Below are 24908 nucleotides of genomic sequence, written 5' to 3'. Positions count from 1 at the left end.
TAATTACGTACATGCAAATAAAATGCCTTAATGAAAAAAAAATTTTGAAAAGTACTTTACTATTTCTATAGGATACTTGTGTTGGAAACGTTTTCCCTTCTATTAATTAGATTTGTCATTTGCATTATTTTCTATTGCAAAGAAAGTGAAGGCAAGCCCTGTCCGCCGTGGCTTACTTGATTGAGCGTGGGCCTGTGCACAAAAGGTTGCAGGCTCCATGCCTGGTGTGGGGCGTGCAGGAGGCAGCCAACCGATGTTTCGCTCTCATATCGATGTTTCTCTCCCATCCTCTCTCTCTAAAAATCAATTTTAAAAAATATTTTTTAAAAAGTGAAGGCAAATAGAGTGTGGTTTTGTTTTTTATTTGTTTTCTATCCCTGTAGGAAAAACCACCTCCCGTGAGCAAGCAGGAGAGCGCAGGCACTTTGAACATCCTCAGCGCTCTCTCCAACGGCAGCAGCTCTAAGCAGAAGGTCCCAGCAGATGGAGTCCACAGGATCAGAGTGGACTTCAAGGTAAAAGTGTTGAGTGACCACATACTTATATCGAGTCATGGACTTTATATTTTTAAAATAGTTTTTTTATGTTTCATTTACAGTTGACTTTGAATATTATGTTAGCTTCAGGTGTACGACCATGTGATTAGACATTTCTGTAACTTAGGAAGTGATCACCCTGATTAATCTAGTATCCATCTGGCACCATATAGTTATTACAGTATTATTCCTGTGTCAATTCTGTAACTACCAATTTGTGCTTCTTAATGCCTTCACTTTTTTTACTAATCCCCCCAGTCCCCTTCTCCTCTGGCAACCATCAAAATATTCTCTGCATCTATGAGTCTGTTTCTGTTTTGTTTGTTTATTTTGTTCTTTAGACTCCACATACAAGTGAAAGCATCTGGTATTTGGCTCTGTCTGACTTATTTCACTCAGCACAGTACCCTCTAGGTCCATCCATGTTGTTGTAATTGGCAAGATTTCATTCTGTTTTATGGTTGAGTCATGTTTCATTGTGTAAATTCACCACTTCTTCTTCATCCATTTGTCTGTTGATGGGCACTTAAGTTGCTTCCACACTTTGGCTATTGTAAATAATGCCACAGTGAACATACGGATGGATGTCTTTTTGATTGAATGTTTTGGGTTTCTTCAGAAAAATACCCAGAATAGGAATTGCTGAATCCTTTGTCTCTTGTTAAAATCTTTGAAAGTCTCTTTTGTCTGGTATAAGTATTGTTACCACAGCTTTTTTTGTTTGCTTCATTTTCATGAAATATCTTTTTTCATTTCTTTATTTTCTCTGTGTTTTTCCATTTGACATGAGTCTCGCGTTGACAGCATATGTAAGGGTCTTGTTTTATTATCCATTCAGCTTCCCTGTGTCTTTTGATTGGAGCATTTAAGCCCTTTGTATTTAAAGTAATTGTTGATAGATACATAGTTCTTGCCATTTTATTATTCAGACTTTGATCTTTTTCTTCTTTTTCTTAAAGAAGACCTTTAACATTTCCTGTAATACTCATTGGTGGTGATGAATTCCTTTAGCTTTTTCTTTTCTGGAAAGCTCTTTGTCTATCCTTCGATTCTGCTTTGCTGTATAGAGTAATCTTGGTTGTGGAGTTCTTGCTTTTTATCACTTTGAATGTGTCTTATCATTCCCTTCTGACCTGCAAAGTTTCTGTTGAGAAATCAGCTGACAGTCGTTTGGGCGCTTTCTTGTAGGTAACTAACTGCTTTTCTCATGCTGCTTTTAAGATTCTGTCTTTGTCTTTAACCTTTGTCATTTTAATTATGATGTGTCTTGGTGTGGGCCTCCTTGGGTTAAACTAATTTGAGACTCTCGGTGCTTCTGGGACTTGTATGTCCCAGACTTGTATGTCTTCACCAGGTTAGGAAATTTTTCTGTCAATTTTTTCTTTTTTATTGTTACAGTGTTACAGATGGCCCCCAATTTCTGTCATTTTTTCCAAATAGCTTTTCAATTCCTTATTCTCTCTCTTCTCCTTCTGGCACCTCTGTGATTCGACTGTTGACTCACTTGAAGTTGTCCTAGAGCAGTGGTTTTCAACCTTCCTGACGCCGCGACCCTTTAACACAGCTCCTCATGTTGTGGTGACTCCCAATCATAAAATTATTTTCGTTGCTATTTCATAACTGTAATTTTGCTACTCTTATGAATCATAATGTAAATATCTGATATGCAGGATGTATTTTTATTGTTACAAATTGAACATAATTAAAGCATAGTGATTAATCACAAAAACAATATGTAATTATATATATATATATATGTGTGTTTTCTGATGGTCTTAGGCGACCCCTGTGAAAGGGTCGTTCGACCCCCAAAGGGGTCGCGACCCACAGGTTAAGAACCGCTGTCCTAGAGGCTCCTTACACTATCCTCATTTGGGGGGATTTTTTTTTTTTTTTTTTTTTTTTTTGCTGTTCTGGTTGGGTGTTTTCTGCTTCCTTATATTCCAAATCTATGTTTTGATGCTTTGCTTTATCTATTATTGATTTCCTATAATGTATTCTTCATTTCAGTTGGTGTATCCTACATTTCTGACTGTGGTATTTTTTTTCTACTTTCTGTCTCATTCATGTTTACTATCTCTTTGTTTCTCACTGAGTTCCTCTACTCTTCCCCTAAGTTCATTGAGCATCCTTATAACCAGTGTTTTGAACGCTGCATCTGGTAGATTCCTTGTCTCCATTTTATTAATTTATTTTCCTGGAGTTTTCTGTTCTTTCACTTGGGACATGCTTCTTTGTCTCCTCGTTCGGCAGCCTCCCGTGTGTGTGGATGAGGTAGAGCTGCTGTGTCTCCTGGTCTTGGTAGAACGGCCTAGTGTGTTAGGTGTCTCGGTGGTGCAGCCTCCCTGGGCACCAGGGCAAGGCACTCTGCTGTGCCCCTGTGTGGGCTGTGTTTGCCCCTGTTGTAGTGGAGCCTTGATGGCTATTGGTACATCAGTGGGAGGTAGGTGCCCCCAGGCTGATTGACTGGTAGGCTGCGGAGACCACAGCGGAGGAGCTGCTGTGCAGTTGCCGACCCCATGGAACAGGACTCCCTTCTGCGGGGCTCTGGTGCCTGCCCAGCCTATCCCTGAATGTGCTGGTGGTTGGGTGGTGCTTCCGTGTGGTCTGAGGTTGTCCACTGGATGTGCTGGTGTTGGGGTCTCCTGGGAGGTGCTGACCAAGGTCAGCTGCTGCCTCTACCCTGCCTGGAGCCATCCGGCATGAGCAACAAGATGATCTGCTGATGGCTGCTACTTGTGCCTGGCGTGGAGATGCCTGGGAGAAGGCTGAGCTGTAAACTGAGTTCAGCTGCTGCTATTGCTGAGGTTGGGGCTGCTTAGCAGCAAGTACGGGGCCTGCTGAGGTCAGATGCTGCTTGTTTGGGGTTTGGGGGACCCTTTGAGAGATGAGCAAGGGCAGGCCGCTGGTATGGAAAAGCCCTGGACTCGTCTTGGTGTGCCTGCAAGTTGGATGGGCAAGGGTCTCGGAATCACTGGGGCAGGCAAACCTGTTAGCCAAGTTGATGGAGAGTCAGATATGGTACCGCCTGCACCTGCAGTGGGGGACTCCGCACAGCTGGAGCTCAGAGGGAAATGAGTCCGTGTGCAGGCCCTTTAAGAAGAACACCTGGGTCTCCAGCAGCCTGGGGCTCACTCATCCACAGTCCTCACTGGTCTTTACAGCCAGAAGTTACGGGACTCCTCTTCCCAGCCCTGGAACCCTGGGCTGGGCACCCAGTGTGGGGCTGGGCCTCCCCTGGCCGCCGAGATTCCCTTCCGATTTGTAACCACCATACATGGCCGTGGGACCTTGATCAGAAGCCAGTGTTCCTGACTCAATCAAGATAACGATGATACCAGAGGGGTTGAAAGCAAGGAAATTCAGCACACAGTGGGGAAATGCGTAAGAACCACCACCAGCAGATAGGTTCACGTGTTGTGAGAGCTTTGGCCCCTGTTTGTGAGTGAGAAAGTACATTTACACGAGAATGGTGTCTGAGGAAATTGTTCTTTCCCATGGGAATTATCGAAGGCTGATGATAGCTTGGATCAGTAAAACTAACGGGAATTCAGTCCCAGGGTTACTTTGCACTATTGTTAGCGTGAGTTAAACCCATAAAGAGGTGACTGTTTTAACAGTTTGCATCTGATAGTAAAGTTTTTTAAAGCAGCAGTTGTTTTTGAACTCATTAAAGGAAGTATGCTTGACATTCTTGTAGCATTCTCATTTTACTGTTTCTAACCTTATTTTCAGTCCAAAGTTGTGTCGTTGTAAAACTTGGATAAATGGTTGTTCTCTCTCCGCAGGAGGACTGTGAAGCCGAGACCGTGTGGGAGATGGGCGGCTTGGGCATCCTGACCTCGCTCCCCATCACGCCCAGGGTGGTGTGCTTCCTCTGTGCCAGCAGCGGGCACGTGGAGGTGAGAGGCTGCTGCTTGTGCCTGGCGTGTAATGTAGCAGGTGTAATGTCGATTAGTTTTCTTTGATGAAAATATCATCACACTGGAGGCCCAGAGCACGAAACTGCTTGGGTGGGGTCCCTAGGCCTAACCTGGGATCAGGGCCATCTGCTGCCCACTTGCCAGTCCCCAGTCCCGCCCCACCGCCGCCCACCCCAGTTCCCCATTCACCCTGATTGGAGCCTGCAGGCCAGGGGTAGGGACCACGAGGTCTGCCTTCCGCCTGCTCGCCAGTCCCTCGTCCTGCCCCGCCACCACCCACCCCGGTACCCCATGGTTTCCCCGTTGCCATCCAGCAATCGGAGCCTGCGGGCTGGGGGAGGGACCAAGAGGTGGTCAGTTTACTTCATGGTGACTGGTCAGTCAGTCGTTCTGGTTGTTATGCCATTATGGTCGCTGGCCTTTTGTTAGATAGGATTCTGTTTTATTGATAGGCAGCAGGTACTACCCCCTGTTTAACCCAGTTAATGAGCCCAGTTAATTACTGGTTTGGCTCAGTAATAGAGCGTCGGCCTGCAGACCTTATCCCGGGTTCAATTCTGGTCAAGGGCTTGTACCTCGGTTGTAGGCTCCTCCCTGGCCCAGGGCCCTGGCTGGGGCCCATGCAGGAGGCAACAAATCGATGTGTTTTCTACCACATCGATGTTTCTCTCTGTCTTTCCCTCTCCCACTCTCTAAAACTTTATAAAAAATTCTCGGGTGAAGATTAAAAAATAAACCAGTTAATGAAATGCTAGTATTTTTGAAGTGTTTTAGAGATTTTAGGAAGGAATCTGCTTCATAGTAGAGTAACAAAGATATTGAGTGAGAAAAGTTTACTGTTGACTGGAGGCCTGGTTTTTCTGCTAGATGCTTAAACATGGAGAAAAATAATACAGTGTTCCTCGAGAAAAGAGATGCTTTTGATGGTGATTTTATATTGAATATCCAAACCCCCTTGTCTCTAAAGAGCTCTTTAACAATTAGTAAAAAAAGGAATAACACCCGCTAGAAATAGGCTGAAGGACGCGAGTATATAATGCATGAAATGAGAAATAAAAACTGTGGGCGGAGGCGCTGAGCCTTCCGATGGGAATGAAAGCATGATATAAAGGGGGAACTGCATGATATAAAAAGGATCCTGTGGAAATGGGCACTCTCTTTGGTGGAAAGCTGAATTAGGTACAGCCTTTCTCTTGAGGGCTGTTTGGAAGTATGTATGTACTTAATTTTAAATGGGTATACCCTCTAACCCAGCAGTTGTGCTCTAGGCATTTATCTCAAGAATGTAACTGGATAAATTGGCAAATATGTAAATGTATGCGCGCACACACACACACACACACATATATATATATATGTATGTATGTGTGTGTATGATCTATACTATCTCTACTAATAAAAGGGTAATATGCTAATTAGACCAGGAGACCTTCCGGAGACCTTTCGGACATCCTTCCAGACAAAGCCATGGTGACGGGGCTGAGGCAGAGGCGGTTAGGGGTAAGGCCAGCAGGTGGAGGTGGTTAGGGGCCATCAGTCTGGCAGGCAGAGTGGTTAGGGGTGATCAGGCCGGCAGGCGAGTGATTAGGAGCCAGTGGTCCTGGATTGTAAGAGGGATGTCCGACTGCAGGATCAGGCCTAAACTGGCAGTCGGACATCCCGCAAGGGGTCTCCAATTGGAGAGGGTGCAGGCTGGGTTAAGGTAACCCCCACCCTCTGTGCACAAATTTTGTGCACCGGGCCACTAGTACATATGTAAAACAAACCTTTCTATATGTATATACATAATAAATAGAAGGGTTTCCTTCAGTATTGTTTATGCTAGGGCTGCTTTAGATGTCATTGAAACCAAGAACATTCAGTCTGCAAGTCCCCAGGGGCACTGTACCTCTTTTTTTTTTACCTAATCAAATGCTTTGTATTCACACATATGCTACCCACAGGAATTACTTAAGCACTGGGACTTAAACTTCTGTGATAAAACATGTTTTTTTCAGAGTGTAGTTGCTCTAATTTAAATTGCACGGCTGCGCGCAGCAATCCCACAGAATTCCTAAAGCCGGAACTGGAGGATGGATGGCGCACGGCCTCATTGCCTCCGACAATATAACCAGTGCCTGGTGGCGTCTCCCACCATGCACGTTGTAAAAAATGTTTATGTTGACATGATTTCAGATTTTCAGAAATGTCACAAGGGTAGTACAAAGAACCCTCATCTCCCCTTCACCTGGAGTCCCCAGATGTTAATAGTTTCCATTGCCTTTCTTCTTTTCTCTGTGTATTTTTTACACAAATATTTCTTATATTTTACAAAATAAATAAAATATGCATCCATTTTTATATAAGTAGACATATTTTTCCTAAAAAATTGAGAGCAAGTTCCAGACATGTGCCATTTTACCTCTAAATATTATAATTACCAAAATGAGGAAATAAGGCCTGGCTGGTGTCTTATGAACCAAGAGCTCACAGTTCAGTTCCTGGCCAGGGATCATGCTTGGGTTGGGGGCTCAATTCCCAGCCGATCAATGATTCTCTCTCATCATTGATGTTTCTGTCTCTCTCTCTTTCTCCCTTCCTTTTTGAAATCAATAAAAATATTTTTTAAAAAACAGGAAGTAACATTGGTACATTATTATTATCTAACCCAGCCGTGGGCAAACTACGGCCCGCGGGCCGTGAAACGAATCAAACTAAAAAAAAAAGACCGTACCCTTTTATGTAATGATGTTTACTTTGAATTTATATAAGTTCACACAAACACTCCATCCATGCTTTTGTTCCGGCCCTCCGGTCCAGTTTAAGAACCCATTGTGGCCCTCGAGTCAAAATGTTTGCCCACCCCTGATAATCTATGGACCTTATTTAGGTTTTACCAGTTGTCCCAATAATTATTTTAGGCAAAAGAAAATTCTGGCCCGGCCGGCAAGACTCAGTGGTTGAGCATCGACCTATGAACCAGGACGTCACAGTTCGATTCCCGGTCAGGGCATATGCCTGGGTTGTGGGCTCAGTCCCTGGTGTGGGGTGTGCAGGAGGCAGCCGATCCATGATTCTCTCTTATCATTGATGTTTCTCTCTCTCTCGCCCTCTTCCTTTCTCTCTGAAATCAATAAAATCAATAAAAAAATATTTTTTAAAAAGAAAGAAAATTCTGGGTCACCCTCATTGGAATTTTTAAAAATATTGATATGAAAATAATTTGTTTCTAGAATTAGACACGGAAAGGATAAGCCAGAACCTACAACTGTTTAGAATATTGTAGAAAATCTTTGACACCATCCCTATAGCTCTTTGTTTATAGCTATCTTATGTCACTTAGCACATCATATGAAGTCTTGAATTGTATTTATTTTGTTACTTTATAATTTTATTACTCCCACATTAGTTCCCTGACTCTCCTGCAATGCCCTGTACGTGCTATGGAAAAATATACTGATTGCTTAATGACTATATGCTGAATAGAATATAGAGAGCACTATACTCCTAACTCCCAAAGGATGTGTGTAGGATTTGGCTGACATATCTGCATGCTATTCTATAACTTTTCTCTCCATCTTTCCCCAGTTTGTGTATTGCCAAGTCTGCTGTGAGCCCTTCCATAGGTTTTGTTTAGAGGAGAACGAGCGCCCCCTGGAGGACCAGCTGGAAAACTGGTGTTGCCGTCGCTGCAAGTTCTGTCACGTGTGTGGAAGGCAGCATCAAGCCACAAAGGTACACGGCTAAGCAATAGAACTGCCTGGAGGATTGCTCTCTGTCTCCATTCCTGCCTTTTCCTTTAGGATTTTGCATCTATTTTTTTCTCTTGGCTTAGTCTGTTTTGACTGTTTGATTGGGTATAATCAGTTGCCTATTTTTGTGTTTTAATTTTGGGGATATTGCACAAGACGTGGCATTGGATAAAATCCCCCAAATATGGCAAGTCTACCCGATAAGGATATTCACCGCTGAGTGCCTTTGGCAGGAAGTAAATTCATGGGCTTTAATGGGGAGTAATAATTTATGAGGAAACTTGCCTGCTAGATGGACGTGCCATACTTACTTGGAGAGAAAGATGACATGAGGTGGGCAGCGACAGGTGTTTAGTGACGGTGAGGTGACCCCATCCTCTTGCCTTGATGTTTTTCTTACAGCAGCTGCTGGAATGTAATAAGTGCCGAAACAGCTATCACCCTGAGTGCCTAGGACCTAACTACCCCACCAAACCTACAAAGAAAAAGAAAGTTTGGGTGAGTGCGCACCGTGTGCCGTTTCAGAGAGGATCGTCGTGCACCTGTGGGCTTGGGTGACTTATAACAGGAATGTCCTTGCTTGAGGATGTCAGTGTAACAATTATTTTGCCCTCGTTATTAGAAAAAGCCATCCCAGTAGAGAAGTCACCTCTAGGAGCTACTAAAGATAAGAAATTCTACTGCATTTCTTTCCTTCCTTTCCAGATCTGCACCAAGTGTGTGCGCTGCAAGAGCTGCGGATCTACCACCCCAGGCAAAGGCTGGGACGCACAGTGGTCCCACGACTTCTCACTGTGCCACGACTGTGCCAAACTCTTTGCTAAAGGTACCTCCCAGAAGAGTTCTGTTGGATTTTGGATGTTGTTCTTTTTTTTTTTTTTTTTTTTTTTTTTTGAGTTTTACAATTTATTTATTGAAACCTTATACATACATTGTTTGGCTGTAGATTCTAAAATCATAATTTTTCCAAAAATGTTTTTTATGCTTTATCACAGAATAATGATTATAGCAAAGGAATACATAAGTCATTCAATATGCTTCTCAATGTTTTAAACAGTATTATTTGCTCATTTGGTAAACATTACCTCATCCGCTTCTTCACCTTCTTCATCATAATCATCATCATCATCTTCAATGGCTTCTCCAGTAAAGTACAACACTGATCTTGGGATTATACGCTCACGTAAAAAGTGACCAATTTCAAAGTCTGCAGCAAGGACAGCTTCAGCGTCATCATCCAGATCTCCACTCTCAGGAACTTCAGGAGGGGCAAAAAAATTAAAGAACGAGTCATTAGAAACTGTTTTGGTCACAGTACGAACTGTCCCACGTCCCTTGTGTTTCTGTTTCTTTTTAATGGTTTTCAAAGTGACATTCTTCCCTTTTTTCCAATCTATCTGGCACCCTGTACAACCCATAATTTCTGGTCCATCAAAAGAAAAGGGATCAGAATCATCTGGTTCTGACCTCATTCTGTATGTCTTTGTCAACACTTCATTTGTGAAATATTCATTGGGTTCAAAGTGAAATTCTAAAACAAAACTCATAGGCTGGCCAGCATCTGAGAACTTCACTTTAATATCTTTCAAGTGCTTCAGAATAGGTTCATCATGTTCCTGAACCATATCACTGAGCAAGTCAACCAAAATTCAGGAATTCCCTTGGGGTCTTGTTTTTCTTCATCCTTCTTCTCATCTTCAATTTTGACCTTTTCTTTCAGCTCCTCCGAAATGTCATCTTCCTCATCTGGTTTCCATTCACATTCTTCTTCCGTAGGTTCATAAATTGCATTAATGATCTCAAATCGCTTATCAAATAAAGGTTGATAGAGAACAGCATACTTTCTTTCAAGATCATGAACTTCCTCATAGAATTTGGCTTCTATCTGTGCACATTTAACTTGAAGGTTTTTGAGAGCATTCACTCGTCTTTTAACTACCTTAGGCAAGCTTTCAATGTATCCTGTTGGTGTTTCTACCAGACCATCAAGTCTTTCTTGGAGGGCTGCAAGAATCTGAGGATTTTGCATCATTTGAACAGTCAGCTGACGCGCTTTGATTTTTGTTTCTTCACCAGTTTCTTCTTCTTCTATTTCTTCAACATCATCCAAATCTTGATCAAGTTCAGACTGTTCTTTGTTGTCAATGTCTGCCATGTTGTTAAGAACTCCAAATATCGATGGCGAGCACGGGGCGCCTGGATGTTGTTCTTGATGTTTTGGAGGCGAACTGAACACTCATGTGGCATAAGATAAATGTCTTACACGTCTTTTCAAGGTTTCCCTTTAGGCACATTTACTAAGTTTCTGGTCTTTCTTTTACACAGAGAATTATAGCAGCGAGGCATGTTTTATTAGGTTATGGGAAGAATTAAGTAGTTGTAATTTTTTTAATGAAAGTTAACTAAACACAAAGAAATTCTCTGAGCCATTATTTCCCAAAGTGAGGTACATAGATATTTGATTGTTTCAGAAATGATTTTATGTGGTACTGAGGCAACCATTGTACTTTATTTTCTTTTATGTTTAATTAAATTGGGGTGCCATTGGTCAACATGAACATAAAGGTTTCAGGTGTGGGTTTCTATGTTACAAGATCTGTATATTGCACTGTGTACCCACCACCCACAGTCAAATCCTCGGTCACCATATATTAGACCCCTTCTCCCCCTGTCCCCTTCTCTCTGGCAACCACCACACTGCTGTTTGTGTTCACAGGTTTCAGTTTTATATCCCACATACGAGTGAAATCAGATGGTTCTTGGCTTTTTCTGACATTTCACTTCGCATAATGTTCTCACGGTCCCTCCATGCTGTTGCAAATGGCGCTACTTCATCCTTTCTGGTGGCTGTTCCACTGCGTGCATGGACCACGTCTTTTCCAGTCCTCTGTCGCAGGGCACTGTGGCTGCTTCCGTGTCTTGGCCACCGTGAATAATGCTGCCATGAACATAGGGGTGCAAATATCTTTGTGATTACATGATTTCGAGTTGTTCAGGTATATACCCAGGAGAGGGATGCCTGGGTCATATGGTAGCTCAATTCTTAATTTTTTGAGGAATCGCCAGGCTGCTTTGCATAGTGGCTGCACCAGTCCACATTCCACCAGCAGTGAACGAGGTTCCCTTTCCCCACAGCCTCTCCAGCGCTTGTTGTTGCTTGTCGTGTTGATAATGGCCACTCGAACAGGTGTGAGGTGGTAGCTGCCTGTGGTTTTGATTTGCATTTCCCTCATTGCCAGTGAGCTTGAACATCTTCTCATATCTGTTGGTTTGTATGTCTTCTTGGGAGGGGCGTATGTTCGGGTCCTCTGCCCACTTTTTGATTGAGTTGTTTGTTTGTTTGGTGTTGAGTTTTACGAGTTCTTTATATATTTTGGAGATTAAACCTTTGTAGGAACTACTGTTTGCAAATACCATCTCCCATCTGGCTGGCTGCCTCTTTGTTTTGTTGTCAGTTCTGTTGCTGTGCAGAAGCTTTTTGGTTTGATGTGATCCCATTCATTTATTTCTGTCATTACTTCCCTTGCCTTTGGGATCAAGTTCATAAAATACTCTCTGTGACCAAGATCCTTAAGTTTGGTGCCTATATTTTCTTCTATGTAACTTATTGTTTTGGGTCTGATATTTAGGTCTTTGATCCATTTTGAATTAATTTTTGTACATGGGGCAAATTAATCCAGTTTCATTCATTTGCATGTGGCTTTCCAGTTTTCCCAGCACCATTTATTGAAGAGACTATCTTTACTCCATTGTGTGTTTCTGGCTCCTTTGTTGAAAATCATCTGTCCATATACATGTGGTTTTATAGCTGGGTTCTCTATTCTGTTCCATTGATCTGTGTGTCTTTCTCTGCCAATGCCATGCTGTTTCGATCATCGTAGCTCTGTAGTATAATTTGAAGTCAGTTAGTGTGATACCTCCAGCTTCATTATTTTTTCTCAGGATCGCTTTGGCTATTTGGGGTCTTTTGTGGTTCCATACAAATCTAATGATTTCTCGTTCTATTTCTTTAAAAAATGACATTGGTATTTTGATAGGGATTGCATTAAATCTGTAAATTGCTTTGGGTAATATGGCCATTTTAACTCTATTGATTCTCCCAATCCATGAGCACGGGATATTTTTCCATTTTGTTTGTCTTTTTCAATAATGCTTTGTAATTTTCAGCATATAGGTCTTTCACATTTTTTGTTAAGTTTATCCCTAGAAATTTTATTCCTTTGGTTACAATTGCAAAAGGAATTGTTTTTTGGTTTTGTTTTTTATTTCTTTTTCTGAAGTTTTGTTGTTAGTGTACAGGAAGGCAATGGATTTTTGCACATTGATTTTGTATGCTGCAACTTGATTGTATTTATTTATTGTTTCTAGTATTTTTTTGGTGGAATCTTTATGGTTTTCTATATACAGACTCATGTCATCCACAAAAAGTGACAGTTTGACTTCTTCCTGCCCTGTTATGTAGATGGATGCCTTTTATTTCTTTCTCTTGCCTCATTGCTCCGGCTGGCCTTCCAGCTCTGTGTGGAAAGAGCGGTGAGAGTGGACGTTCTTGTCTTGTTCCTGATCTTGGGGGAAAAGCTTGCAGTTTTCACCATTGAGCATGATATTAGCTGAGGGTTTATCATAGATGCCCTTTATTATGTTGAGGTACTTTCTTTCTATCCCTATTTTATTGAGTGTTTTAATCATAAATGGATATTGTATCTTATCAAATGCTTTTTCTGCAAGTGTTGATAAGATCATACAAAAGATTTTTATCCTTTCTTTTGTTAATGTGGTGTATTCCATTGATTTGTATACGTTGAACCATCCTTGTGCCCCTAGAACAGGGGTGGGCAAACTTTTTGACTCGAGGGCCACAATGGGTTCTTAAACTGGACCGAGGGCCAGAACAAAAGCATGGATGGAGTGTTTGTGTGAACTAATATAAATTCAAAGTAAACGTCATTACATAAAAGGGTACGGTCTTTTTTTTTCAATAGTTTTATTCATTTCAAACGGGCCGGATCCCGCGGGCCGTAGTTTGCCCACGGCTGCCCTAGAATGAACCCCACTTGATCATAATGTGTTATTTTTTTAATGTACTGTTGTATTTTATTTGCTAGTATTTTGTTTAGGGTTTTTGCATCTGTATTCATCAGAGATATTGGTCTGTGGTTTTCTTTTTTTTGTGTGTGTTATATTTGCCAGGTTTTGGTATGAGGATTACATTGGCTTTATAGAATGTGTTAGGAGGTATTGCCTCTTCCTCAATATTTTGGAGGAGTTTGAGAAGGACAGTCTTGTTCTCTATAGTCTATTAAGTAAAAAATAATAGGGGATACATGGATAAAGCAAATTAGTGAAGGTACTTTATTGTGCTGAAATTTAGAAGCGTTCTATAAAAGCCCTGGGAATAAAGAAAAGTGTAAATTACTCCCATACCCTCATCTCTTTTTAAAATTTAAGCATTTCTTTGGAATGTTTAAGAGAAAGTTCTCTCTGCCATTCTTTTTCTATTATGTTATCTGTAAAATCTATCTCATGGCCTGTAATAATGAGCCTAGAGAACTAGTGGCCTGTTCTAAGAGCTCAGGATAATCTTGCTGCTTTCCAGGTATGTGCACATTCCTTGGTAGGTCCATGCTGACATGTGTTAAGTAGTTCCTGCATTTTATTTATTTATTTCATTTAAAAAATACATTTTTATTGATTTCAGGGAGGAAGGGAGTGGGGGAAAGAGAGAGAGAAACATCAATGATGAGAGAATCATTGATTGTCTGCCTCCTGCACGCCCCCTATTGGGGATTGAGCCGGCAATCTGGGCATGTGCCCTGACCAGAATCAAACTGACCTCCTGGTTCCTAGGTTGACACTCAACCACTGAGCCACGCCGGCCGGGCGGGTCCTGCCTGTTCGGTCAGGTTCGCATACAGAAGTCCAGGCCTGGGGACGCAGTGGCGTGTGAGCCAAAGCACTCAGCGGAACACGTTGCTTTCCTTTCAGGAAACTTCTGCCCGCTCTGCGATAAGTGTTACGACGATGACGACTATGAGAGCAAGATGATGCAATGTGGGAAATGTGATCGCTGGGTCCACTCCAAATGTGAGAGCCTTTCAGGTACAGAAGGTTGGAGTCTTTTTATTACCGTTTCCTTCTTCTGATAGCGACACTGACAGCCCCCAAAGTCCTACCGATGTAAAAATCATGGCAGTGTTGTTTGAATTTTTGTAATTAATTTCTTGGTCTTTAGACTCAACAACAGTGTGTGGAGTTTGTGCCCATTTACCTTGAACATGTCCCTCTGAAATAGCTACTTGCTGTCCTTTGCGGGTACCATGACCTATTGATCCCGCGATAACCAGAGTCTGGTTTAGTGTTGATAACGTCTCTGAAGAGCAATAGGTGCGAGTTCCCAGGGGACGTTAGTCTTAGTGCCGTTTCTAACTGACAGCTTCCTCTGCAGTGCAGTGGCCTAGCCTCCTCTTTCCCTCCCGCTCTGCAGAGCGCCTTATGATGGTAGGTGTTTGCTTTCCCAGATGAGATGTATGAGATTCTCTCTAGTCTGCCAGAAAGCGTGGCCTACACGTGTGTGAACTGTACCGTGCGGCACCCTGCGGAGTGGCGGCTGGCCCTCGAAAAGGCGCTGCAGAGCTCCCTGAAGCAGGTGCTGACGGCCTTGTTGAACTCTCGGACCACCAGCCATTTGTTACGCTACCGACAGGTAGGCCCGCGTCTCCGTTTGGGTGCTGAGAGTTTGTTCTTAGGTGGCTTTTACTTCCAGAATGGTTTTTGGTTGGTTGGGAGTTTTTCCTTTTTTAAAAAAAGTTTTGCTTCATTCAGTCGTTTAGGTGATTTGTTTTGACCTTAAAATCATTAAAAATATTTTTAGAGCCAAGAATAGAACCTTCTAGCCCAGCCAGTGTTGCTCAGTAGTTGAGCCCCAACCTATGAACTAGGAGGTCACTGTTCAATTCCCGGTCAGGGCACATGCTGGGGTTTCCGGCTCCATCCTCAGTGAGGTGTGTGCAGGAGGCCGCCAATTGATGATTCTCATCATTGATGTTTCTCTCATTCTCTCCCTCTCCCTTCCTCTCTCTGAAATAAATAAAAACATTTTAAAAAGAACAGGTCCTCCTTTGGGGTAAGAAATAGGAAGGAGGCATATTTCAACGGCCTTACTGTTATAAGAAGTTTGGACTTTATACTCGAAAGGCTATGGGGAGTCAATGAAGGCCTTCACCCAAAAGAGTAACCGAGCCTGGCCGGGTGGCTCAGTGGCTGGAGCGTCATCTCACACACCAAAAGGCTGTAGGTTATATACCCGGTCAGGGCACATGCCCAGGTTGCAGACTTGATCCCCAGTTGAAGTAAGTTCAGGAGGCAACCGATTGGTGTCTCTCTCTCTCTCCCTCTCGCTGTTCCTCCTTCCCTCCCTTTCTCTCTCGCTCCCTCCCTCTGAAATCAATAAAAACATATCCTGTGCTGAGGATTAAAATAAAGAGAGTAACCTGATCAGAGTTGCTTTTTAGGAAAAAAAAATGATTCTGACTGGAGAGAGGGAAAGGGTTGGAGACGTCTGAACCCAAGCAGGAGAGTGGTTAAGAGGCAGCTCTGTAACCGCGGTGTGAGAGAGCATGGTGGCTAGAGATGCCTTAGCTCTGGGGAAGCCCTGGGGCTCCTCGGGGTACAGTTTGAAAACTGCTACTGTGTAGCCATACAAGTTGTGGACTGCACATCTACACTAGCCACTGGGAACACAGGTGTGATGGCTGGCAGAACCACGTGGGAGCGTTAATTCAGACTTAGGCTGCTGCTTTCTCCTTAATAGAGCTTAGTTTTTTTAAGCAAGAAGATTAGGTGTGCCCTACTGGTTGGGCTCAGACCGAAGGGGCCTGGTTCGATTGTGGATAATGGCACGCACCTCGGTTGCAGGCTTGATCCCTGGCCCCTGGTTGGGGCTTGTGTGGGAGGGAACCAGTCGATGTATCTCTCTCACATCAATGTGTCTCTCTGTCTCTCCCCCTCTCTTCTACTCTCTCTAAAAATCAATGGAAAAATACCCCCAGGTGAGGATTAACAAACAAACAAAAAAAGTATATTAAAAAAAAGAAAATTAGCTGCCATTTATGACTTACTCAAAAGCAACTGGAGAGTTTCTGGTTGTTTTTTTTTTTTTGGTGGGGGGGGGGTTAACATATTTTTATTGATTTCAGGGAGGAAGAGAGAGGGGGAGAGAGAGAAACATCACTGATGAGAGAATCATCAATTGGCTTTTTCTTGTATGGCCTCTACTGAGGGTCAAGCCCGCGCCCTGGGCATGTGCTCTGACCAGGAATTGAACCTCTGACCTCCTGGTTCATAGATCAACGCTCAACCACTGAGCCACGCTGGCCGGGCAGTTTCTATTTCTTCATACTAGGCTTGGAATTTACCAAGCAAAATCTTAAATTAACCTAGATAGCTGGCTCATTTTAACTTCTCCTTTTCTGAAATTGGAGAAATCTCTTATTTCCATGTTCTTTACGTTTTATATTATGAATCAGTCCCATCATTATTAATTTTTATAGAATTTGCCTACATGCCTCGTTTTCAGTGTTAGATTAGTGAACCTGTCTTTCCTGGCAACAGGCTGCCAAGCCTCCAGACTTAAACCCCGAGACAGAGGAGAGCCTACCTTCCCGCAGCTCCCCAGAGGGCCCGGACCCGCCTGTGCTCACGGAGGTCAGCAAGCAGGAGGACCAGCAGCCTGTAGATCTGGAAGGGGTCAGGCGGAAGATGGACCAAGGGAGCTACACGTCTGTGGTATGTCTGCAGCCAACTACCAACTTTTCCAGTGCCAAGTCAGTTTCCTGGGCTCTTGGTGGAAGATGAGGCGGGATAAGCATTAAAAGATGACTTATATTTAGAAATGTCATGTGGCTTTAAATACCTAAAAAGATGTGGGTTGTTTTAGCCCTTTGTTTCAGAAGATCAGTGTCTTAAGTGGTTCGTTTTATTTGGCTTTCATCTGAGTTCTCTGAAAATTACTTTCATATTGAAGTCATTTTTGTATTAAAACTGTTTATGGCCCTGGCTGGTGTGGCTCAGTTGGTTGAGCATTGTCCCATGCACCAAGAGGTCGCTGGTTCTATTCCCACTCAGGGCAGTGCTGCCCAGGGTGCAGACTTGATCCCTGGTGGAAGGTGTGCAGGAGGCAGCTTATCAGTGGTTCTCTGTCATCTATGTTTCTCTCCCCCCCCCCTCCCCGCCCCCCTTTCTCCCTCTCTCCCTTTCTATCTTTCTCAAACCAGTAAAAAGATACTTTTTAAATAATTTTATGGAAAAAATGACAGTGTGAAGTTAACTGGCTTGACTTTTTTGAGATAACATCTGAACAATGTCTTTCTGTATAGGATATTCATTTGTAGGTAGATGCATTATAATTTTACGGTTTTTAAACTATGTAGGAAACGATTGTTAACTCATGGTCCATATTTGCTCTTTAGTTATTAATTCATTTTAGTCTAAATAAAATATCGTAGCCCTGCTGGGTGTAACTTACCGTGATACAACTCATTTGTTTGCATTCTTGCTTTATTAGCCTTCATCTCTTGACTTCCACAAGTTAATCGTGAACTGAATCTCAAATGCCTCCTCTAAAGAGAAACCACACTGGCCCTAGCTGGTGTTGCTCAGTGGATAGAGCATCAGCCTATGGATTGAAGGGTCCTGGGTTTGATCCCGATCAGGGCACATGCCCGGGTTGCAGGCTCTCCCCAGTAAGGGACGTGCAGGAGGCAGCCGATCCATGACTCTCTCTCATCACTGATGTTCTATCTCTCTCTCCCTCTCCCTTCCTCTCTGAAATCAATAAAAATATATTTTTTTAAAAAGAAAAAATATTAATAGAAACTGCACTGTATGAAAATAAGGCGTTAGCTTCCTGTGGGCCCTCTGGGCTGGGTGGTTAGGAGGGAAAGGAAGTGGTTTTGAGAGCACCCCGTTCTTTGAATAATTAATGCTTTGTTTTTGTCTGCAGTTGGAGTTCAGTGATGATATCGTGAAGATCATCCAAGCAGCCATTAATTCAGATGGAGGGCAGCCGGAGATTAAAAAAGCCAACAGCATGGTCAAGTCCTTCTTCATTCGGGTGAACTACCTTAATAGCCCCCTTCTCCATGCTTGTCTGCGGGGAGTTGCCCCGGAATAGAGCAGACCTTTTCTCTTCTGCCTGGTGCTTTGCTCTATGGATAAGGCATCTTCTGGTTGTAGTCACTCCTGATTCCTTGGCGGGGAGTTTTGAGGCCCCGGAGTGGGTGGTCTCCCTCGGCGGCCTCATGTCGTGCTCGGACCGGCGGGCGCTTGTGTGACGTTGTTTTTATGTGGTTTCCACATGAATGTTCACGTGTTTACATGCTGTTTGTTTGTTTTTCTGTTAGCAAATGGAACGTGTTTTTCCATGGTTCAGTGTCAAAAAGTCCAGGTTTTGGGAACCAAATAAAGTATTAAGCAAGTAAGTAAATTCTGTATTACTCTTTTTCTCATATAATCCATTTCTAGATTGAGGTTTCTCAAGAGTAGGCTGTAACAGTAAAAACTGAGTCAGTTGAAGTGCTCTGAGTGCCGGCTTAGAGACAACGGTGTATGTCATGGTCTATTGTTAGAATTGGGTCCTATTATTCACTTCCAATGGTGTTCTCTACCTTCTGAGTCCCCATGTTTAATCTTACATTTTTATTCAGGTGAATCCTTTTGAGCCTTTGAGAAAGTTATCACTTGCTTCTGGAAGTGTAATCAAGAGTCATACATTGAGGTTATGTTTTTAAAATAATATAAAGTCCTGTGTGATGAGGCGGTTTACAGACTGGGACTTGTGCTTACGTTCTGTGACTGGCTCGTGCCCGGGCCAAGACCCGATGAGATCAAGAATGTCATTATTGTATACAGTTCTGGGTGCGCTATGGAGTCAGTAAAGCCTGTCGAATCGATTATTTCCAGCAGTGGGATGCTACCCAACGCAGTGCTTCCACCTTCACTTGACCATAATTATGCTCAGTGGCAGGAGCGAGAGGACAACGGCCACACTGAGCAGCCTCCTTTAATGAAGAAAATCATTCCGGCTCCCAAACCCAAAGGGCCTGGAGAACCGGACTCGCCCACTCCCCTGCACCCTCCCACGCCGCCGGCTTTGAGTAAGGATGCCAGTGATTGGCTTGTGAATCTAAATTCAATGTCCTTGCGCATTAGAAATTTTCACATGATCCTTAAATGTAATAATCATTCTTTTTTGCTTCACTTGGAATGTTAACAAGGAATTTATAGAAATACTCTAATTTTAAAGTGGTAGGATCGCATAACTTTGCACACTTTCTGAAAGTGTTCATTTTACAGGTTATGGGCTATTTGAGCCGAATTGTTTTCTTTTTCCTGGAGATCAAAATTAGTATCACCAGTTTTAATTGGGTGTCTTTGGATTCCAAGGTACTGATAGGAGTCGAGAAGATAGTCCAGAACTGAACCCACCCCCAGGCATAGAAGATAACAGACAGTGTGCGTTGTGTTTGACTTACGGTGATGACAGTGCCAATGTAAGTACCTGGCCACGGGCCCTGCTTGCTAGATGCCCAGCATGAGCTGTGTGACCTTGGTGTCTAAGCCTGATGCCTGGGTGTTTTGGAACTTGGGGTTATTTCTATAACTGATTTGAAAGATGATTTGCCTTAAATTAACCTGCTGAGGTCTATAATTTCTATCTTCTCCAAAAGCCTTTTTGAAAATCAGTACAATACAAGTTGCACATTAAATGCCTTGTATGTATTTAATGTAGTAGAGCAGAATGGTTAAGGTCCATTTCTGTGCTGTTGACCTTGGCAAGGAGCTTAACCTCTCTGACCCTCAGTTGCACCTTTAAAATGAGCATAAGAAGAAGAACCCTTACCTCGGAGTGGTTCTGAGGACCGAAAGAGGTGAGGTGTAAGGCCTGTGCCCTGCCTGGCACATAGCTTATTTCTAATTCTCCTGTCTGTGGAAGAGGCGATCAGAAAGGACAGAAGTGGAATCAGGAACAGTGAAAAAGAAGTGTGGTTGTTTTTAATGTGTGTGTTCACCTAAAGAATTTTAGTTTATTGAAGTTGTCTTGACTGAGGTAAAGCAAATATCAAGGAAAACTTTCTTTGACATAATCTTTCAAGAGAAAAGAAACCTCTTTGTTTTCCAGGATGCTGGCCGCTTGCTGTACATTGGCCAGAATGAGTGGACACATGTGAACTGCGCTCTGTGGTCGGCAGAAGTGTTTGAAGACGACGACGGGTCACTGAAGAACGTGCACATGGCTGTGATCCGGGGCAAGCAGCTGGTAAGGACACGGGAATGCCGTCAAAGAGGCTCCTCGGTTTCCAGACGTGCTGTCTGTGGCTAGGTGCTGCCTCGCAGCTGTTTCCCGTCTATCTGCCTTTGGGGTGGTCAGCCATACCGAGTACTGGTGTCCACTGTGGCAGCTGATTATTCTGACCCTTGGAGTATGGGCGAAAAAGGACAGTGTCCTCCCTGTAGAAGCGCCCCAATTGTGACTGACAGAATAAGGTGGTGACACAGCCTAGTGACAGGGAAATGTTAACTACGTGATACGTGTGTCTGTTAAGCCTGGTGACTAGAACACCATTATGTTTCAGGCTCGTACGCTCTTTCTAGAACGGAGTTCTTTCGGATAGAATAGCTCTCTAGAGAGATGATGTTTTTAGCCTTGATCTTCAAAGCTTCCTCTTCTCTAAATCCATCTTGCATCCTAGAAGAAAAACTGTTTTGGTCCAAATTCTAAATCAAGTTATAATATTTAACTTTAGTAGTTACAGGGCCCCATGGACTGTGGGAGAAAGAAGGTTTGTGGAGAAGACTTTATGGCTCCTATCCCTTCCCTGTGATTCAGCAGATTATTATCAATAAACAAAATTGCTTCTAGGAAACTCTGGAATGGGGAGGTAGAAAATGGCTTGAAATATATTTGAACATCTGACCTGGGCTGTGTTTGTTCTGCATTGTCAGCGATGCGAATTCTGCCAAAAGCCGGGCGCCACTGTGGGCTGCTGCCTCACCTCCTGCACCAGCAACTACCACTTCATGTGTTCCCGGGCCAAGAACTGTGTCTTCCTGGACGATAAGAAGGTGTACTGCCAGCGGCACCGTGATATGATCAGAGGCGAGGTGAGAGAGCTTGCGTTGCTTCTTGAATTCTCCGGGAATTCAGGGAGAAGAGATGGAAAATAGCAAGCAAGTCGTAACTTGGCTTTACCTTCTGTAGCTGTCCCTATCACCTGCTCCTCTTAGCGGGATGCAGGAGCTCTCCTGGTGGAAGAAGTGATTCTGAGAACTGTGCGCTGCCCCTCTGAGAGAGGCCGTATTGTGAGCATAATCTGCAAAGGGAAAGCCAAGTAACAGCTCCTCTGGGGTTTCATTTTAGGTGGTTCCCGAGAATGGATTTGAAGTCTTTAGAAGAGTGTTTGTGGACTTTGAAGGAATCAGCTTGAGGAGGAAGTTCCTTAATGGCTTGGAACCAGAAAATATTCACATGATGATTGGTAGGACATGGGCCTTGGTTGTAGGGGAGGCTGGATGTAGCATTGGGGTACTTTCTAGTCTTTGGTTATGAAATTATTTTATACTAGAGGCCCGGTGAATGGATTTGGGCACTGGTGGGGTCCCTCGGCTTGGCCTGCAGGGATCGGACCAAAACTGGCTCTCCGACATCCCCCGAGGGGTCCTGGATCATGAAAGGGTGGTTCTCAGGTGACGCACCTTGGAATCGGGCTCCCTTCTCTGGTTCTGGGTACGTCACCCAAGAACCACAGCTGCCAAGTCACCACAGCTCTGCAGCCCCTGCGTTGAGTGTCTGCCCCCAGGTAGTCAGTGCGTGTCATAGATACCTGTCAGATGGTCGAACGGTCACTTAGACTGTTATATATAGAGATAGATAGATAGATAGATAGATAGATAGATAGATAGATAGATAGATGTACCATTATCTCCTCTAATCACTGTTCTCTCCTTGGCCAGGCTCCATGACAATCGACTGCTTGGGAATTCTCAATGATCTGTCTGACTGTGAGGACAAGCTGTTTCCAATTGGATACCAGTAAGTACCGTCACACAGGGAAGACAGCCGCCCCACAGCCTTAGCACCCTGAAGCACTGGTCATGTTGTTAGGTGTAGAGCCACTCTTGGGAGTTACTTCTAACTGCTACTAAAATTTAATTACTTTTTTGCTACTTCTTATAGATGAGGACTAAAGTATCATTTTATGTCAGCTAAATCCAGTTATGGAAGAAAAGCATTGAGTAATATCATGATAAGTTTGCACAGTAGCAGTTGATCGCTAGAACGAATGGGGTGGTCACATTGTAAGGGATAAAAATGTTGAATCACTGCCCTGGTCCGGTTGCTCAGTTGCTTAGAGCATTGTCCCCATACACCAAGGGTGCAGGGTCAGTCCCTGCTCAGGGCACATACAGGAGCAACCAGTGAATGCATAAATAAGTGGGACAGCAAATCGATGTTTTTCTCTAAAATCAATAAAATAAAGTTAAATATTTTTTTTTAAAAAAAGTTAAATCACTATATTGTACACCTGAAACTAATATTACTGATATGCTATTGTACACCAGCTAACTATATTTAAATTTTTTTAAAAAATTGTTTTTCAGAATAATCTATGTATATAAAAGCCTAAGCGACTATTTGACAAGTAGCTATGATGCACACTGAACACCAGGGGGCAGACACTCCATGCACAGGAATGGAAACATGGAACAGACTGATGAATCTCAGGGGGGGGGAGGGAGGATGGAAAGAGATTAACCAAAAATCTTATATACATACTAGATGCCTGGTGCACGGATTCGTGCACTGGTGGGGTCCCTCGGCCTGGCCTACGGGGATCGGGCCGAAACTGGCAGTCTGGCATCCCCTGGTGTTGGGGGGGGTCCCGGATTGTGAGAGGGCACAGGCCAGGCTGAGGGACCCCACCAGTGCGCAAATCTGTGCACCGGGCTTCTAGTTTATAAATAAAATCTAAATAGAAAACACGGTGTCAGTCTCTTGAGATTCCATTCATGTGGGTTCAGAAGTCCAGATTGTTGTCATGGGTCACACACACCTTGTGCCTCTGTCCTCAGGTTTACATTTTCCAGGTCCTTCTAAAAATACAACCCCCACAAAAATAATCAGGTTCTCCAGTAGGAATTTATAATCTTTCCCATATGCAGTAAATTGTTTAAACTTCTAACAAGCTGACAATATAAATTCAAAATTCCCTTTCTATCGCTCCCCCTTTAGAGTCCTATTTTGCTATATATACTTCAACTTAGTCTACATCCCAATTCTGACGACAGTTTATGTTCCATACTTAGCTGGCAACTTTTTGTGTGAACGAGGCTCCCTGAGCATCCAGCACGTCTGAAGCAGTTACACTTCCCTTGTCTCATGGGGTGTTTCTCCCAAAGGAAACATCCCAGGTTTGCTCTTTCCTCCCTGTGTACATATTGTGGGCCAGGGGTCCCTCCTGAGGGCCAGTACTGTTTCTTGCAGGAGTTAGTATTTTTTCTCTGCATTTTAGGACACTTTACTGCTTTCATCCCCTGCTTACAATACACTTTTTTTAAAAAAGATTTGATGTTGGTTTCTGAGGGACGAGGAAAAAAGGACTTTCAAAAGCTTGGAACATTCTGCCTTCGAACATTGGCTCAGTGGGTAGAGCGTCAGCCTGCAGACTGGTGGGACCAGGTTCCATTCCGGTCGAGGGTTCATGCCAAGTTGGGGCCTCGATCCCCAGGAGGGGCCGTGTAGGAGGCAGCTGATCAGTGATTTTCTCTCATCATTGATATTCCTATCTCGCTCTTCCTCTCTCTCCTTCTGAAATCAATAAAAATATTTTTTTAATAAAATAGAAAGCTTGGAACATCCTAGTTTGGGAAATCTGTAAAAGTCCAGGAAAGAAAGCTAAATTCTATAAATCAAGGAGACCAGGGGATCTAGAATAAGAAGAGGTTTTGACAAATGCTAGTCTTTGCTTCTGGACCCTCACCACTGCTGGTCCCGACAAACCTTCGCAGGTGCTCCCGAGTGTACTGGAGCACCACGGACGCCCGCAAGCGCTGCGTGTACACGTGCAAGATCGTGGAGTGCCGCCCGCCGGCCGTGGAGCCAGACATCAACAGCACCGTCGAGCATGACGAAAACAGGACCATTGCCCACAGTCCAACATCTTTTGCAGGTTGGTCTTTAGCCAAGGTGTCACTTGAATGAGACTTTTGGGAATCCTGGGATTGAAGCATGCGGAGAATGTCACTTCTTTGGGAGGTCTCATTTGAAAATTTCCTTAACAGCTGGTTTTTTATTGGGCCATTTGTTTGATACCTTAATTGGACTGTTTTTAGTAAGGGTTTTTATATCCTACCACAGAAATGTCATCTAAAGAAAGTCAAAACGCAGCTGAAATTGTAAGTCCTTCATCACCAGACCGACCTCCTCATACGCAAACCTCTGGTTCCTGTTTTTATCATGTCATCTCAAAGGTTCCTAGGATTCGAACACCCAGTTATTCTCCAACACAGAGGTCCCCTGGCTGTCGGCCACTGCCTTCTGCAGGTAAAGGGTTTCATTGACTCCAAGGTCAGCTCAGACGGGAATTTGTAATTTTTTTCAGGCCATTTTATTTTAGTGACTTATACTTACTGAAAATGTTGATTTTTCGTTACCTATAAAT

At 43.4% G+C, this 24908-nt stretch overlaps 1 protein-coding gene and 1 pseudogene across 14 annotated transcripts in view; one reads left to right on the top strand and one right to left on the bottom strand.

The window, feature by feature from the left end:
- Nucleotides 1-24908, top strand: part of KMT2A (lysine methyltransferase 2A) — a 95099-nt gene that overhangs the window by 44883 nt on the left and 25308 nt on the right. For 9 of the 14 annotated variants that reach the window (XR_004970267.1, XM_036324129.1, XM_036324130.1 and 6 more), the window contains 18 exons: nucleotides 384-515; nucleotides 4325-4438; nucleotides 8027-8173; nucleotides 8593-8688; nucleotides 8896-9016; nucleotides 14176-14298; nucleotides 14709-14893; nucleotides 16801-16974; nucleotides 18191-18301; nucleotides 18591-18664; nucleotides 19150-19343; nucleotides 19633-19739; nucleotides 20369-20506; nucleotides 21193-21351; nucleotides 21608-21725; nucleotides 22201-22279; nucleotides 24256-24416; nucleotides 24605-24790. Coding sequence is in view for 13 of the 14 variants with exons in the window: in XM_036324129.1 (XP_036180022.1) it covers nucleotides 384-515; nucleotides 4325-4438; nucleotides 8027-8173; nucleotides 8593-8688; nucleotides 8896-9016; nucleotides 14176-14298; nucleotides 14709-14893; nucleotides 16801-16974; nucleotides 18191-18301; nucleotides 18591-18664; nucleotides 19150-19343; nucleotides 19633-19739; nucleotides 20369-20506; nucleotides 21193-21351; nucleotides 21608-21725; nucleotides 22201-22279; nucleotides 24256-24416; nucleotides 24605-24790 (2419 nt within the window). In the remaining variant the exon portion in view is untranslated. The remainder of the gene's footprint in view (nucleotides 1-383; nucleotides 516-4324; nucleotides 4439-8026; nucleotides 8174-8592; nucleotides 8689-8895; nucleotides 9017-14175; nucleotides 14299-14708; nucleotides 14894-16800; nucleotides 16975-18190; nucleotides 18302-18590; nucleotides 18665-19149; nucleotides 19344-19632; nucleotides 19740-20368; nucleotides 20507-21192; nucleotides 21352-21607; nucleotides 21726-22200; nucleotides 22280-24255; nucleotides 24417-24604; nucleotides 24791-24908) is intronic. The other 5 variants (XM_036324126.1, XM_036324133.1, XM_036324125.1 and 2 more) reach the window with 4 other exon arrangements.
- On the bottom strand, nucleotides 9222-10386 carry LOC118664231 (annotated as a pseudogene).

Source organism: Myotis myotis, unplaced genomic scaffold, assembly GCF_014108235.1.
Source record: "Myotis myotis isolate mMyoMyo1 unplaced genomic scaffold, mMyoMyo1.p scaffold_m19_p_10, whole genome shotgun sequence".
Lineage (NCBI taxonomy): Eukaryota > Metazoa > Chordata > Mammalia > Chiroptera > Vespertilionidae > Myotis > Myotis myotis.
Note: the sequence above shows the minus strand (reverse complement) of the source record. Positions and strands in the feature narration are given on the sequence as shown.